The sequence below is a fragment of the Electrophorus electricus genome, chromosome 1 (genome assembly GCF_041902795.1).
Source record: "Electrophorus electricus isolate QZ-2024a chromosome 1, ASM4190279v1, whole genome shotgun sequence".
Lineage (NCBI taxonomy): Eukaryota > Metazoa > Chordata > Actinopteri > Gymnotiformes > Gymnotidae > Electrophorus > Electrophorus electricus.
In genome coordinates, this window is record NC_137497.1 from 41,626,495 (window position 1) to 41,643,579 (window position 17,085).

Here is a 17,085-nt window from a genome sequence, read left to right on the forward strand (position 1 = left end):
GTTTGTGGGGCTGTTTCAGTGGGCTTTTGTTGGAGCAGTTTAATAGCGCTGTATACATGAATACCTTTTCAACAGGTTGATAAAAATTCCAGAGATCCAACATTGGGTTGTCACGTCCAGGCCGTCTCTTCTTTAGTGCTTACATTTATTTAGTTTTTAGAAGCTACTGTAATGCTTCGTTGGATGTGGACAGTTGGAAATTAGTTTTAAAAAAGTGTGTGTGTGTGTGTGTGTGTATAGATGTATACATAGAATGGCAGGGGGTGTATTCAAAATATAAATTGTAAACAGAACTTTTGGACAGAGGTCCTTCTTTCCTTCCAGATGTGCGAAATGTTCTGTTTCCCTGGAAACTGTGTACTTTACTACAACACGCACGCACGTGCGCACACAATCATTGAACCACTCAATTGAATAGCAGATTTTACAGTTTCCAGGCTGTAGGGGCCTCAGAGGTAAAGCTGTCCCTGTAGTGTCTCTGGGGGAGAGCGTGGCTGCCGGCTCACGGCCTCACCGATGACACGCACTTTCAGTGTCTCCCTTTGAGGCAGACATTCCTTTGGCTCGGTCTCACGTTCTTAGCAACGTGGAGCTGTCTGCCAGCGACTGGCAACACACACACACACACAGTCAGGCTCAGTGTGAGGACATCTCAAAGAGCAGGCTGTGGTATAACACACCCTATCGCTTTGTTTGAGTGAATGTTGCGGTTGAACTCAAAGTGGGTTCTTTTTAGGATCACTTGAGTCTTGGTATAGATCACATACTACTGTGACCGTGTCAGCCTCAGGAACAGGCCTGGGGGAGCTTCAGAAATGCTTGTTGGCTTGCACGCGGGGCCGTCTGATTGGTGACTGCTCGTCTGTTGGTCGGAAAAGGCTCCGCAGCATTCTAGCATTCTCTTCTTTGTTCCCGTTACCCTTGGGGAAACGGTGTGACTTGTAGCAGGATTGCCCTAAAGGTGCGTCCTGTGGAGAGACCTTAGCCCCTCTATGTGAAAGAGCAAATTTTTGTGAAACACCCCCACCCCCGGCACGCTGAAGTGGAATGAGGCTGTTTAAACAGAAAGAGGCACAAAGCCAGAGAGGGGTTTTTTTTGGGAATGCCGCAAGGCGTATGAGTGCAATATTCTGACGTGCCTCTCGTATATGCAAACGCCATGTCTCCTAGGGTTCCGGAATTCAGTGTGGACCAGGTCGGCTTTTCTTGTTCAGCTCTCAAACGCACGTCGTTCTCCATGTTGTTCCTGGATGTGGGCTATAAAATGTCAAGCCTGCAGACATCAGTGATTTGTTCCGATGAAGGTTTTCTTTGGTTTTTGCTGGAAAACGGAGACCCAAAAAAGCTCGGAACAAGCAGCAGGGAAAGCGGCACGTGCGCACAGGCTGGTGATGCCTGAGCTCACACTGGTCTCTTCCAACCTACGAGATCATGCAAGCGTCAGCCTTCCACTGTGCTGGGGAGTCTGAGGCAACCAGATGGTGTGAGGCAGCATGGGTCATGACATTGTTCGAAACTCATGTCTTCTACTGTCCTCTCTCTCTCTCTCTCTCTCTCTCTCTCTCAAACACATTCTGAAGGCCAAAACCTTTATTGAAATGCTTGGCCACGCTTGCCCACATGGTCCTGAAATGGCCGACGTTCCAGGTGCATAATCAATCCCTCCATGCCGCGTTCCCTAACCGCCCCTGCACAGCCGTGGCCCATTACCGAAGCTCGATGGTCCGCCGGGTCTACTGAGCTCATTAGGCAGTCCCGGTGACCTGGCCCTCTCAACCACAACCCCCCCCCCCCCCGGGGCACACACTCATCCTCCAGCTGCAGGGGTCATCGAGTCCTCACTTCCTTCTCTCCCACGCTCGGCTCACTGCCGGAGCTTCTAATTAAGATGGGAGCGCTCGTGGCCTGCTGCTCTCGCCGGGGTGCTTCCCTCACCCTCGCAGGGCGCTTGCACTGACGCGACACTCCGGTGCGTTCCGTCTGAAAGCGCGAGGAAGAAAAGGCAGCGCACGTTCTCAGAAACTCTCAGAAAGCAGACAAAACGCAGCGAATATGGAGACGTCAGTAAGAAGTGGGCTCTTGGTTTTTGTCTTCAGCTCTTAGGACGTTGTTACAATGCAAAAATTCAGCGGAGCTGCTTCCAGCTTGTGAAAAGAAGCCGTCGTCTGTGTTGTGCATCTGCTCAGCCAATGATCTTGCTGCTCTCCACTGCAAGGTCTGTGCTTTGTGCTCAAAGCAAGAATCTGTGTTCTATAATGTAGGGTCTCGGTTAGAAGTGGGTTCCAAATGGCAGCTCTTCTGTAAACATCGGCATTTGTGAAGGCAGCAGAGCGCTGTTTATAACCCAGGAGGTTTACATTTTTTTGAGCAATTGTTAAACGTTTTTAGCACTTATCCTGGTTCAGGTGTTCGCCTATCGCTTTCAGAGGGTTTCACCTCTGAACCACAATTCTTTCAGCACATCTGCATTTCTTTTTAATCAAGCTTTAGCCACTTCCATTTGCGGTTTCTCTCAAATTGTCGGCCTTCTGCAGACCAGATCAAGCGACAGGTTTTGAAGTTGTACGTCAAGCAAGTGAAACTTTATTCATCGGAAGTGGCAGAGGCCAACCAAAGTGCCGCACGCGGTTTGGAAGGTCAGGAGTCAAATGACCTCAGGAAAAGCACGAGACATGGCGCAAACGAGCCCACGTTGTTCGTAAACTACGTAAGAAAGTTTGAGACTCTGATGGAAGGGGCAGAAGGGAAGGAACCGTCGGCAGTGACTGAGGACCGAGGAGGATGAGATGGAGCTCATCCACTGTAGGCTGTAAAAGCAGAAGGACTTCAACCTGCACCCTGTAAAAGACAATGAAGGGACATAAAATGCACCACATCACCACTACTTTAATCTGGTGCCAGTGAGGAAATTAAATGCAGCATTTTGTACCAACTGTAATTGGACCCATACACCCATTTGATTATTAATTACGGTAGTCTAACCAAGACGTTCTAAAAGCATGGATTACTTCTTGCAGAGAAATGGTTTGATTTTAACTGTTTTTCTTAGTTGGTAAAAATTGCTCTTAACAGAGATGTTTTGTATTTGTTTTGGTAAAAAAAAAAATGGTTTGACATTCTCTGTTAATGGTAGTTTTCAGACTAGCTTTGCCGTCACCAAAAATAACGATGTTGGTATTACTTGAGTTTGCCATCCAAGGCTTGGTATTCCCACGTCATTCAGTGAGGCACCTCAATGCACACAAATCATTTGACAGGGAAGGTAAAGCTGCATATCATCCACATAACAATTAAGTGATGTTTTTTGAAAGTAATGCCTAGAGGATGCATATAATTAGAACAGAGCTAGTCCTAATATGAATCCTTGGGGAACCCTGCAGCCAATGTTGGTGAGAGATGAGCAGTTAATTATGACAAAAGTATATGCTCAAGTGGTTCAGTGAGAATACCACTATCGTGTCAAATAGCGTTAAAATGGCAGTCTCCAGAATGAGTAGTAATAAATCATTTGTGACTTAACAGAACTGTCTCTGCTATAAACACTCTGGCTGTATCATCTTCAATGCAGTTAGTGAATTTATGAATCTCCTGGATTGAAACTTATTTATGGAAATGAGGTTCACACACAGCTCTTTGCATTAGGAAATTCAGCTGTGCTGTTCACAGCTGAATGGTCAAATATTGATTTTTGGCCCGGAACGGATTTTCTCCGTTTTGGGGCCTGAGCGTCGCACAGCGGAGAGATCCAATTTCTGTTCCGGATGAACTTAACTTGTGCCTGGACATCCTGATTAATGATGGCTTAACACAGTAGATGATTAATTGCCAGATTTCACCCTTGAACTGCTTATGACCCACAAACGTGGTTCTGGAGACAGCTGGGCCAGGAGACCTCCAGACTAATGGATCCCACGTCCTCGTTTCCGTCAACTTACTGGATTGTTTTCTCAAGATGTACTGTGTTTAAGGTCCATTTTTAACAATATATTTAGTTGACACAGTTCCACTCTCTGAGCCCTGGACTAATCAGGAAGACTCAGGATATTTGCAAAGTTCTTTCTGGGTGTGTTTTTGTTTTGTTTTTTCTCTTTCTTTGATAGTGTAATTGTGACTGCTGCCAGGACTCGGATTGGATAGCCAAACATCTACATCGTGAACATGTGGTCCTGAAATGGTTTTTTTTTTTTTTTTTTTTTTTTTTTTTTTTTCTCTGAACTCTGCAAGTGGCAAAACAGAGTGCACCCAACACCTGTACAGTGCCTGGAATAATCAATAAGGTATCTATGGAAGTGCGGCCATTTACTAGGTCGCATCAGTCCATACCCGCGTGTCCACTGCACTGGAGTTCTCTCCTTTGTTGTGTGCATGGGTTTGCATGTGCTTGTGAGACTTCATTTTTTGAGTTTCTTAAAGAGCCAGACACTGCGGTGAGTTCTCATCCATATAACCAGAGGGGCTAATGGGCAGGGGTGCATCATGGGAGGGCGTGTTCCTTTTTTTTAAATGTTTTTTTTTTTCTTCTCCGAAGTCAGTCCAGTCCTGATGGCGTTGCAGCGTGCTTCCAGGTGCTGTGCCGTGACGGGTGCATTTGCGGTGGAAGCCAGCTACCTGTGTGCCCAGGCTCCAGCTGGAATCAAGGCTGTGTTGCTTTAGCGCTGTTGGCTTGTGGCCTTTCCTTCCAGATCTCTCAGAATGCCGTGTAGGCTGCCAAAGCAGCCTGGGCCAGCGTAGACGTTGGTGCTTTTCTTAAGCAGGGATGGGAAATGGTGCAGGAGGCCGTGTCATATTCACCATTTGTGTTTGGAACTGTCATAAAAGATGAGATGATTGGCAGATCCCTGTTCTGTTTGGGAGAGAGATTTATGGGCTTACTGTGTACACCCCTTACACAGGAGTGTGTACGTGTCTTAGTGCTGTTGAGAAGATAAGTGTGGGTTTCATTTTGTTCTAATTACGCAGTCATTACAAACAGGTTGCCTGTGCGTGAGAGAGCAGTGAGTCTAGCAGTGGCCAAGCCATCATTTCCCATAATCTGATTCATGATGCACTGCCAACGCCTGACTGTTGCTATGGCAACCATGCCAAGTATAAACAAAGTGACTTTGGGCTTTTTTTTGCGATCTCTTCTCTGCTTGTTTTTGCCCTTTCTCGGGTTGCTTGGGTGCTCCGTTACTCCTCCCTTCTGCCTCCATTCTGCCCCCCACGTGCCCACTGCTGAGATGGTCCCGAGGACGTTCCCAGACCGTCAAATCCCGACGGAGCCCCGCAGGCAACGTGCCGTAGCCATTGAGCGTATGCCCGGTTTTGGGGCGCAGGAGAGTTTGTGCCCGGTTCTGGGGTTTTATTAGAGGCTGCAGTAGGCGCCAAGTTGTGATGCGTTAGCTTTTCTTGGAGATGTTGTGGGGAAGTGGAATTTGACCTTGGCGACAGAAGGTAGTTTGAGAGGCACAGAAAAAGACTCTTCATCTAAAACCGAAGACTGGCTGCAGTGCGAGTGCTTGCGTGTGCGAGCGTCGACGTGAGCGTTTTGGGGGCAGGGGCGCTATGAAGCTGTGACTTTGACTCTGAATCAGCGTGAGATCTGCTAGCCTGAAGCAGGAACAGAGGGACAGCTCTTCAGTGCTTCTGGCAGACCCTGCAGTTATTTCATCGATCCCTGACCTCTTGACCTCAAAGGGAGGATGAGGAAAGTCCTTCGGATCATGTGGGGAATGCTCCCCTCATTTACTTACTCGAGAGAGGGGGAGATGGCAGCAGTGGGGAGTTGTGGGTGGTACTGGGAACATCCAGCAGACAGGTCCCAGCATTGGAAGAGGGAAGGAATGTTAAATTAGGAATTTCAAACAGCCTCTTAATCCATGCGCTGACGGAAACTTTACCCCACGCTCACTTTTTTCTTACCCGCCTCCCTTGCCTAAGGGAGAGGAACGAGCCAGGGTCGCTGGGGTCATGGCATTGGAGTGTGTGCTGGCATTTTGAAAAGCTCTTTGCAGCTTCACTGCCTGTGCTTGGGTGCAAAGGCTTTTAAAGGCACCATGCCTCGCCTCTTGCAATCTTGTTTGCTCTTGTTTCTGCATTCTGTGCTGTTTTGTTTTGTTTTGTTTTGTTTTGTTTTGTTTTTTATTTTGTATGTTGGACCATAAAATGCCTTTTGTCCTTAACTAGCCTCCACTGGACCCATATGGAGCTATGCTATTAATCTGAAGCTGTAGTGAGGTCTCTGGGGGCAGCTGCATCTCGTCTCCCAGGCCCCAGGTCTCTGGGGGCAGCTGCATCTCGTCTCCCAGGCCCCAGGTCTCTGGGGGCAGCTGCATCTCGTCTCCCAGGCCCCAGGTCTCTGGGGGCAGCTGCATCTCGTCTCCAGGTCTAGCATTCAATACTGCAATGTTCACACTGTCAAACGTGACTCACTGAAGCAATTTGTGAGCTTGAATTAGATGTGCAGCTACCCCCTACCCCCCCCCCCCCCCACTTATTAGCTCTTATAGGTCTGGCGTAATATCGTCTCCTGTTGTAGTGTCTATTCACAGCTGCACTGCACTGTATTCTGTGGCTAATCGGAGCATAGGGAATCACCGCAAAGGACCGCACATATTATGCATGTTGTGGTTTACAAGAGCCAAAAGCTGTTCATTGCAGCTTAGTGTAGTGAGGAGTGAAGGAGCTGGAGCTGCCGTGTGATTGGCCGGGAGTCCGTACGGTCATCGAGCTCAGGCTGGGTCTGCTGGGACACTTCCAAGGAGCACCCATATCCCGTGTGTGGCGGTGTATGTTCACTTACTTACCGTGTGTGTGTGTGTGTGTCTGTTTTGCTCTCGCTCTCGCTCTCTCTCGCTCTCTCGCTCTCGCTCTCTCTCTCGCTCTCTCTCTCTCTAGGTATGACTATAAAGAAATGCTACACAACTCCACTTTTTGTCTGGTGCCCAGAGGACGGCGACTGGGCTCCTTCCGCTTCCTGGAGGCTCTGCAGGTGTGTCCATGCCCGGCTGAGGGCCTTCAGTTCGGTGCCTCTGCACACATCCCCACGGGCTCAGATTCCATTGCTGTTAAATCCCTGGGGTTTAGTTGTGAGCTTCGGGTTGTGTTAATTAGCAAAAATCTCCTCACTGCAGCATTCTGGTCCCGCTTCCAGGTCTATGTCGTGTGTGCGCACGCGCACACACACACACACACACACACTCCCACTCCCAACCTCCCAGAGAACACATGCACACTCCAAGACTGGCAGGCAGCCCACGTGGGGGAACTCTTCCACAGTGCATGCCAGCTTCCTAACGCGGGCTGAAACGTTTACCTGGGGACACATAGTAATATTCCTATGCTTGTACGTGAAGCTTTAAGATGAGTGCACGCGTTGAACCTGAGACAGGGCTGTGACGCGCTGCCTTGTGCACTTGCAGGCTGCCTGCATTCCCGTCGTGCTCAGCAATGGCTGGGAGCTCCCCTTCTCTGAGGTCATCGACTGGAGCGCTGCTGCAGTCATTGGGGACGAGAGGCTTCTCCTGCAGGTACACACACTCGCGCACACTCGCGCGCGCACACACACACACACTCGCACACTAGGCCCAAACCAGGACCTGACTGCTGTTGCATACTGACTCGCACCTTAGTGGCTCACCTTTAGACCACTGGCAGCTTTAGGTAGAGACCTTCAAGCACCTGTTTTATGCGTGTTGGACCAGAACTTAGAGCTCCGTCTCAGACAGTTAACAATCACCACATATCACTGTGTGCCAGAAGATCCAGGAAACACAATTTAATAAGGAATTGGACCAGGTTCCAAAAATACTCGGTCACTTTTATTGAATTCTCTACTTGTTAGCTAAAAGAATTCTCTTGTAATTGCAGTGTCAATTCTGATTGGCTTTTACATAAACCTGCGCAGTCAGCCCATTGGTGGCACTGCACACCGCAAGCGCAGGCTGCGGAAAGGGAATATGCGTAAGTGGTGGAAGCGAAATGCTGAAAGAGAACCAAAGTGTCCTGCTTGCGTCTCAAGGCCAGAGGTCATCGCGAGGCTCGAACAGGGGCAGTCTGTCCGAGCACACTCGCCACTTCCTGCGTTTAACGGTCCCCTGGCTGTTCTTGCGCTCTCTCACCTGGCCCTGCACTGTCAGATGTGGTACTGAGGAGTAAATTGGCTGGTGACAGATCTTTTCCAGCCAGGATCAAACCTTTTGAAAGTGTTTGCTGTTAAGCTCATACCGCTCACCCCGAGCAACAACAGGGAAGTTCTACTCAGCAGGGATGTGGGCCGTGTGTGTTACTGAACTCCACACACACTTCGTTAGGCCACCGGCCACACTTCACAAACCGACCAGTGAAGGAGGGGTGATCACAGGACCACTGCTGGCCCGCTATTGCTTGGTTGGCAGGTGACTTAGCACAGCAGTGTCATTGGCATCGAAGGGAGTGTTACGCTGGTGTAAGTGCATCCGGTTGGAGTATTTACACGTGTGAATGTCATTGCCCTTTTTTATTTATTTATTTATTTTTAAAGCGTGGCCTGTCATCCAAAAATCTAGACTGAAGACTTGGAGGACAGCCAGCGTAACAACCCATCTGTTGCCCTGCGCTAGTTATCATCTCTAAGTGCACATGCAGAGTCAGATTCTAATAAATATTTCTAGTGGGGTGGGTAGTGAGCATATTTCTGCTTATTTACAGGTATGATTTTATTACGTATTGTAGTTCATGGCATATTGGGTGTTGATTTAAATAAATTCCAACAATCATCTCTGACAAAGTTCATCATTAAAATTACATGGCTAGAACGGTACTCTTCTGCTAATACTTGGGTGAGTGTTTCGGAGTCTTGCATCAAGCCCATTCTCCTTTCTGTCCGCATGTTTGTTGGCTAAAATCAAATGCAATTTTCGTCTAACGGCTGATCTCTGCCCTGCCTGCTCCAGATCCCGTCCACTGTCCACACCATCCACCAGGACAAGATCCTGTCCCTCCGCCAGCAGACGCAGTTCCTGTGGGAGGCGTACTTCTCCTCGGTGGAGAAGATCGTGCTCACCACGCTGGAGGTACTGTAAACCCCCACCCCTCCCCCGTCGACTGACCTCATTCGGCACGTTTAAGACGTGCTCTCGTTGAACTTTCGTGGTCCTTGCCCGGTAATGGCTCCACACCCGTCTCTGCTGCAGTGTAGCCCAGACCGCGGGCCCTCATTCATTCCCCTGCAGTCTCGGTTCCCAGACCAGAGAGCGCCATCGCGTCCTCTGGAATAGGTCAGCCTCGTCCGGCTGGACAATCGCGTAGACTGGCTACTCCTTCAGGAATAGGCCTTTTCCACGGCTCTGGTTCCCTAAAACTTTCTCTGGAGGAGAAACTTTCGCCGATGTTGTGCGGGTACCTTCTGGATCACTGCAGGTGGGTAAGGGGACACCAGCTCCTGGTCCTGTCACGAGGACCTAGAGCAGAGAGCAGGAACAGGTGTCCGAGGAGACGCAGTGCACACGCATCGTGATCAATTTGACTTCTTAAACACAAACGTAGGCTTTGGAAACCCGAGAGATGCTGTTGCAAGCAGGCTTGGTGGACGTGCTCGTAGATGCACCGTGCTGCATTCTTGCTTTTTGCTGGGTGTCGGTGCCTGACAACAGCGCCTCTTATTTTACTACGATTTTTGCCACGGGCACACGCTCTCCAGCTCTCAGGAAGTGCCTTCTTTGCTCCAGTTGTCTGTTTTTGTCAGTGCCTAGCTTGCCTTCTCAAATTAGGACGCACGTCGATAAAGCTCCCAAGGGGCCCTAGAGAAAAGCGTTTGTACCATCATCTGGATATTGCGAGTTCGATCCCCGCCTATGCCACAGGCGCACTGGTCGTGCGTTCAGGCATGGAAGGATCCTTCCTCTCCCCCGTCAATTACAGCAACACGCCCATGACTGGCAGTCTGGGAGCTCGCGCTTATGAAGGCCCGATATTGCATGAGCTCGAAAAGATGAGGCGTTTGGCTGCATGTGCCTCGGAGGAAGATCGCGACAGCTGTTGCTATCGTGTGATGGGGGAACGTTTACCTGATAAGTGTGAATTGGCTACCACTAAAAAATGGGTACAGAACTGGGAGAAAACACACAAATGTATATCGATCATGAGGTGAAATTAGCCATATATTCACAAGGTAAAAGTAACGTGCATGGGAAAAGGTTGCATAAATATCTGCAAAATACTGTTAAAAACTAAAAATAAAGAATGGCTAGGACCCAAACCTATGCATGGAAAAATGGACAGACACGAGAACTTTAGCCTCTAGTTAATAGTTTTCATTCCAGCAGATGCAAACATTAGCATGAATGGAAATGCAAGTCTTGGCGTTAATGGCTGAAGTACTGGGTGAGCCTGACCGTGTCGCCTCCTCCTGCAGATAATCCATGACCGGGTGCTGCAGCAGTTGGCCCGCAGCAGTCTGATGTGGAACAGGCTGCCCGGGGGCCTCTTCACCCTGCCGCATTACTCCTCTTACCTGGGTCACTTCCCCTTCTACTTCGGCCCGCTCGGTGAGTGGCGGCCTCTCTGCGTACACACACACACGGGGAACAGTCGCTGCCGCGCAGACGCTAACAGCCGCTTGCCAGCATGAGTCTCCTGTTAGCCGTATTGACGTTCTTGGGTGAAGTATCTCTACGCATCTGTGTTATCATGTGTATTCTTACAGCGTTACGCATATGTATAGCGAGAGGCAAACAAAAATCAAGCCATCTAGAACAATAGCTAATAAACGTGGCCTGTAATATCTACATGTGACATGAATTAATCATAGATTTATTTGCACTCTGTGTGAGAGAGGCGCTATATAAATTAAACTTAATGGTAGCAGTATTAGTATTTCTTGCTAAAACAAACCAGCACTGACAGGTACAGAGCAAGTGATGCAAGACAGATGAAATAAAGCTAGACGCACGTAACTTGGGCCAGAACCAAACGCGTAACACCGTTATGATTCGGGTAAAGCACTGCACACACGCTGCGGTCCCGAACAGCGAACTCGTAACGGTGCCGTGTGTGCAATGATTGTCACTGAGGATCTCTCTAAATTAGTCCGCCACATAAAACCAATTAAACTCGTTCCAAGTCGGTGAAGATTATTTTAAAGAGTGCGGCATGATCACAGGATTGTGTAACTACTGGAAAGGGACACCATTCGCCTGGTCATTAATTAACCACAGTGCTCTCAGATCACGTAGGTCTTACATAGACGATACTGGCATGTATGAAGGGAAATCCCCTATCTCCATGGTGACGGGGATCTGTCTGAGAGCTGTTTTATTTTTATTTTTTGGCCTGTCCTTTAATGAGAGAGGGCAGATGAGTCAGTCTAAACTGAAATAACTTTCTTTGCAGAAAGAATTATCCATAAATCTTGTTTTGAAAGATCTGAATTTCTTCTTTTGTATGTGGATTGAGATGCTCAATAAGCATTACCACGTCTTTTGTCTGCCTAACAGTGTAAGGAACTAGATGTAATTTGGCGAATTTGACCTTTGTGCCTTTGAGAGGAATAAAAAGAGTTTTTGAAAGCTTATCATGCTGTTCCACAGGTATCAGAACGCTTCCCAAGTTCACTGCAGTCATCCATGCCGTAACACCCCTGGTCTCCCAGTCTCAGCCTATCCTGAAGCTGCTAGCAGCTGTGGCCAAATCCCAGCACTGTGCACAGGTATGGACAGGGTGTGTGTGGGTGTGGATCTGCTATATCTGTGCGCAGGTATGGACAGGGTGTAGGGTGTATGGGTGGGGAATCTGCTCCATCCGCGCACAGGTATGGATAGGGTGTATGGGTGGGGAATCTGCTCCATCTGGTTTAACAGTGCTGTTGGAGTTAAACCTACTGTTATGGGCATCACATATCCCACGATTGTCTCCATTATCATTACATGGCTAAAGTGATACTCCTCCGGTCATGGCTGCGTGAGGTTTTTGTGTTGGACCCTTGGCTCAGACCTGTCCTCACTTCTGTCTGTATGTTTGTTAGATTGTGGTCCTGTGGAACTGTGACAGGCCACTTCCTGTGAAGCACCGTTGGCCTGCTACATCCCAATCAGTCATAGTGATCGAGGGGGAGAACAAGGTAAGATGTAGGTCCCAAGAAGCCCCTCCACCTCTTTACTTAATACCAGTTTGTTGCTGGAATGATCATAATGGGCTTGGCCATTTAAATGTGTAGTTCTTTTAAAACAAACATTTTACACAGATTCAAACTACTTGGATAACCAAAAAAAAAACCTTAACACCAAATGGTCTCTTTTTAGCAATTGTGACGCTCTGGGACATTGTATTGACTCTCTTAGAGCCTTTTATCAGATAGAGGCAAAATAATTCATTTTTTCATCACAGAGAATGATGTGCACTTTAGCTTATCCTTAATACAAATATTGAATAGTGGGGTAGAGTAGTTTTTGTAATTTTGCCTGAACCTGATCTCACCTCCTCTGTAATTACCTCATATTAACACAGCTGCATTTCCCTGAAGCCCAAAATCGGAAATGCAGATTTTCTGTTTCTGCTAAGCTATAGAATGTTCAGAAGGTCACACCAGCATACAGCAGTGAAGTGGCACAGAAACAGGATGCAGGTGAACATGCCTGAGGATGTGTGCTAAGGGCTTGTGGTCGTGTGTGCAGGTGATGAGCAGCCGCTTCCTGCCCTACGGCAGCATCGTCACGGACGCCGTGCTGAGCCTGGACGAGGACACGGTGCTCTCGACCACCGAGGTGAGAGCAGCACGTTCTTCTGACAGCCTAGTGGGGGAGGATCGAGACTTTACTCGTCTGCATTCCTCGAGTTCAGGGTCAGATTGGATCGGCCAAGCACCCATATTTTTATCTTGCAGGTGGATTTCGCTTTCATAGTTTGGCAAAGTTTCCCTGAAAGAATCGTGGGCTATCCAGCACGGAGTCACTTTTGGGACATCAACAAGGAGCGATGGGGCTACACATCCAAGTGGACCAATGACTATTCAATGGTGCTGACTGGAGCTGCTTTCTACCATAGGTGGGAAATTTGAGTAGCACTGGGGTCATTTTAGGATACAATCGGACTCTGTGTCCATTACATTTGAAATCCTCAAATACAGTCCTCCTAAAAACCTCTGTGGTTTCCTGTTGTTATAAATGAGACCCATGAACTTGTTTGACCATACTTATTTTATGTCCCTGATGTGTAACTCAAACCTGTGTGCATTTAAAACAAACAAACACAATTTCTTCCTATTAGATATTACAACTACTTGTACACCAATTACCTGCCAGCCAGTTTGAAGAGCATGGTTGACCAGCTTTCCAACTGTGAAGACATCCTCATGAACTTCCTAGTGTCTGCTGTCACCAAGTTGCCTCCCATCAAGGTCACTCAGAAGAAACAGTACAAGGAAACCATGATGGGACAGGTAGTACAGTTAACTTGGGCTCCAGTAAGGGTGTTCAGGTCTAAGTGTGTACATGTCTTGTAAAACAGCCTCCTATAACTGGGATCTAATTGTATATAAAAAAAAATTTAAGTAAACTTCAAATTTTGTTATTTAAAAGGTTCACGTATACTCAAGGCATGCATTCTGAGCTGAATCACTGAATTGTTCATAAGTTGTAAATTTCATTACCATAGTCTAAATGGAAAAACTCACCTGGATTGAAGTTTGCTTTCTCACATCGCAACACGTGATGTGAAGTTCGGCTTATTTGTTCTCTTTCCAAATGTGCGTAACTAACATCTGGAGATGTCTCAGCTGTCTTCCATCTGTTACTTTTACATAAACAAAATATTTACGCGATCATATGGAACAAAAATTTTAAAATGGGGAAATTTGATGCCACTTTTTGTATGGAAACACGCTTGCTTTGCGATGATGATGTTCTTGACTGTTCTCGTCCTCTTCCCGGCAGACGTCGCGGGCCTCTCGCTGGGCTGATCCCGACCACTTCGCCCAGCGGCAGACGTGCATGAACAAATTTGCCAGCTGGTTTGGCACCATGCCCTTGGTCCACTCCCAAATGAGACTGGACCCAGTTCTGTTCAAGGACCAGGTGTCTATATTGCGCAAGAAATACAGAGACATCGAACGACTCTAACAAACATGAGCCTCCTCTTCACTGGGGCAAACGGGACAGTCGAGCGCCCCGGTGGGGTCACGGTGAACAGGGGACGTCACACCCTGCCTGTGCATGGCGAGCATGGAGGGTGCAAGTAGCTGGGCTGGAGAGCTGCTCAGAATGTGGGTGGGTGCATTGTGCTTAATGAAGTCCTGACTGTCAAAAAAAAAAAGGTGCATAACGCATTGAGATTCTTCTGAGGAGTGAAATGTTATTCGTCTGCTTTAAAAAGTTCCGGACGTCCCTAGCCCTAAACGAAGCGCGGGGACGTATACAGGAGTTAGTTTTACACTACTGCAGGGAGTAGGTTTTTTTTTTTTTTTTTTTTGGTTTTTTTTTTGGCAGTTGGACAAATTTGGCACAACAGGGTCATGATAGCTTGTGCAGTGGGGCAACCTATCCAGTCTTTCACCACTGACCCCCTTCAGTAATGCTTTGCCGATGGCAACAGTGACCATGACAGGGAGCCAAGCATGCACCAGGTAGACGGGTCTCTTGTGAGAAGAGAAGAACAGGTAACGAGTCTCCTGGTGCAGTGGAGGAAGGTGAAGTTCAGAGACTGGAGTCTTGCCCCCCTATCCAACCCGGAGATGCCTGGGGTGCGGTTCTCCACGGGGGGGTCACCCGCCCTCCACGCATGGAGTTCCGCTGGCAAGCAGCGCTCCCTTCCCGAAGCCGCAGGACTGCCGTGTCCTGCCGAGGGGCTGCACGGGTGAGCCTCTCCTACAGGAATACAATCTCACAGTGCCTGACCTTACAAAACAGTCATCTGGGACTCCAGAGGGGGTTTGTGTGAATGAAAAATCACTTTGGGTCATGCTGCTTGGGTTCTGGTAATGTAAACAATAAGAAATAGTTTCTCCTCGATTTGTCCAAAGGTCTTTTGCTTTTGAGATGTATATCTTTCTTTTTTTTTCTTTTTTTTTTTTTTATATATATTTTTGTGTGTTTGTCTAACTTTTTTTTTTTCTCACATTGTCTCTTGTCATCTTGAACCTTTGGTATATTTCAGCAAACTGTTTTGTTTCACAGGCCGTGGTCCTAATTCTGTAAAGCGTGTGAATGCTGTGAGGAGAACTCCAGAGCTGACCACCTCCTGCTCACACATCTCTAGACTTCATCACATTCGCTGGCTATATTTTTGGCCTTAAAAACTAAAACACTACCACACACATTACTCTTTGATGTTTAAATATATATAGTAATAATTAAAAAAAAAAAAAAAGACCTTGTCCTACGATTATTCAACATATCAAAATACTGAAACCGTTGCACATATTGATTTAGTACGTTTTTAAACACTAGTCTTGTTTTACACTCTCAAATGACAAAAAAACTAATATGGTGGAGTGCAAAGTGTATAGAAATAGAAATCAATGAGAGAGAATTTAATTTTGTTTTTAAAGTTTTGTAAATCCCATGGAAATAATTGTTTCTATGGCATGCCCTGTTTTTTTGTTTTGTTTTTTGTTTGTTGTAAATGAAATCTAGTTCAGCAGTGGCATGTGTAATGCTGTTTGTATCTCTACTGATCATATATATTGACAATGTCCTCTAAAATTCAGCAGTTGTGTGTGTGTGTGTGTGTGTGTGTGTGTGTGTGTGTGTGTGTGTGTGTGTGTGTTTTGTTTTTTTAAGGAATGGGTGCGATATTGTATGCAAGTGACTGTTTATAAAAGCTTAAACCTAAAGCCAAAAATACCACTATACACACACTTACCAGACCATTCACTCCTAAAAAAAAATCTCTGTACGAAATCTCGCTTCTGTTGAACTGAAAATAAAGGGAGTAGAAGCTAAGATCACAACCAAAATGTGTCCTTAACGTTCACATCAGTCAGTCCCAAACAGATCTGAAGACAAAGAGCAAGTCAAATGCTTCTTATTAACAGTTGACTGGCAGGCAGGTCCCCTTGTAGCTGCTGTTCCCAATCAGTGGGCATGTTGTTATAACCAGGAACGGAGTCCAAATCGAGGCACTTTTTGTAAACTGGCTCTGAATTCTTTTCATGGTAATGTGTCATTAGCAATAGCATTTTTCTTTCCTCTGATGTCCATATGGTGCCATTTCTCCTTCTATACATGATTTGCCTGGAGTTACTGCCAGAAAACCCAGTTAAGTGCTTACATCTGTCATTGTAATCAAGGAAAATTAACTGGTGCAAAAAAGCTACAATCTGATCTTGGTATTGTTCAAAGCACAGAGTACAGATCGTTTAATGGAATTTTTTTACACATAGCCCCTCTCCCACAGTAAAACACTGTCATTAATCATTTTATTCTCTTTCTTAAGATTAAATATTACTGAGCTCACGGATTCTCAAAACCTATCATACTGTCTCCTGATGTGTATTTCTATCTTTTTTTTCTTCTTTTTTTAAAAAAATCTCTTGATTACAAAAATGTGCCTTTCTTTAAACAATTGTTATTCATTTGCATTTATTGGAAAACAAGCACCCATTCCTGCAGTGTGTTGGTAAGACGCACTCCTTATCCAGTAATACACAACCAACGTTTAGTTTATTTTGTCTAACACTGGATTATTATTATTATTATTATTTTGTTGTTATTATTATTATTATTATTACAGATAAAGTTCTGACATTCCTACCGGTCTTGTAGGAAAACTGCCTCAGTGATGTTTCATTCTGTAAACACTTCCGTGCCCATACTTCTCTGTGTATTTATCAGACGTGGATTAATTGTATCGCTACTCTTCTGTCCAGTGCGGACACCAGTTTAAATAAAGACCTTATTTTACAGAATTATGAACAATAATGCGTAACTTAGTTTTGTAAGAGATTTTATTTAAAAAAATAAATGATATCTGATGACTTTTTTTTTTTTTTACATGCATGTCCTTATGTTATTTGGAATTGAGCCTAGGGGTAGGGGTAGGGGTGGGGGTGGGGGTGTGCCTTCTAGGCTGTCTGCAGTACAGCGAGCCTAGGAGCACTCTTCTAGTAGCTAATAATAATGCATAATGCAGGCC

General features: G+C 46.5%; 1 protein-coding gene across 1 annotated transcript in view; it reads left to right on the forward strand.

The window, feature by feature from the left end:
- ext1a (exostosin glycosyltransferase 1a) overlaps positions 1–16,878 on the forward strand; it is a 35,065-nt gene extending 18,187 nt beyond the window's left edge. The window contains exons 2-11 of the mRNA XM_027012284.3: positions 6,877–6,970; positions 7,401–7,508; positions 8,913–9,032; positions 10,373–10,505; positions 11,547–11,665; positions 11,981–12,076; positions 12,630–12,719; positions 12,839–12,999; positions 13,222–13,393; positions 13,887–16,878. Of these exons, the coding sequence (XP_026868085.2) occupies positions 6,877–6,970; positions 7,401–7,508; positions 8,913–9,032; positions 10,373–10,505; positions 11,547–11,665; positions 11,981–12,076; positions 12,630–12,719; positions 12,839–12,999; positions 13,222–13,393; positions 13,887–14,072 (1,279 nt within the window). The 3' untranslated portion in view covers positions 14,073–16,878. The remainder of the gene's footprint in view (positions 1–6,876; positions 6,971–7,400; positions 7,509–8,912; positions 9,033–10,372; positions 10,506–11,546; positions 11,666–11,980; positions 12,077–12,629; positions 12,720–12,838; positions 13,000–13,221; positions 13,394–13,886) is intronic.
- Positions 16,879–17,085: the final 207 nt, after the last annotated feature.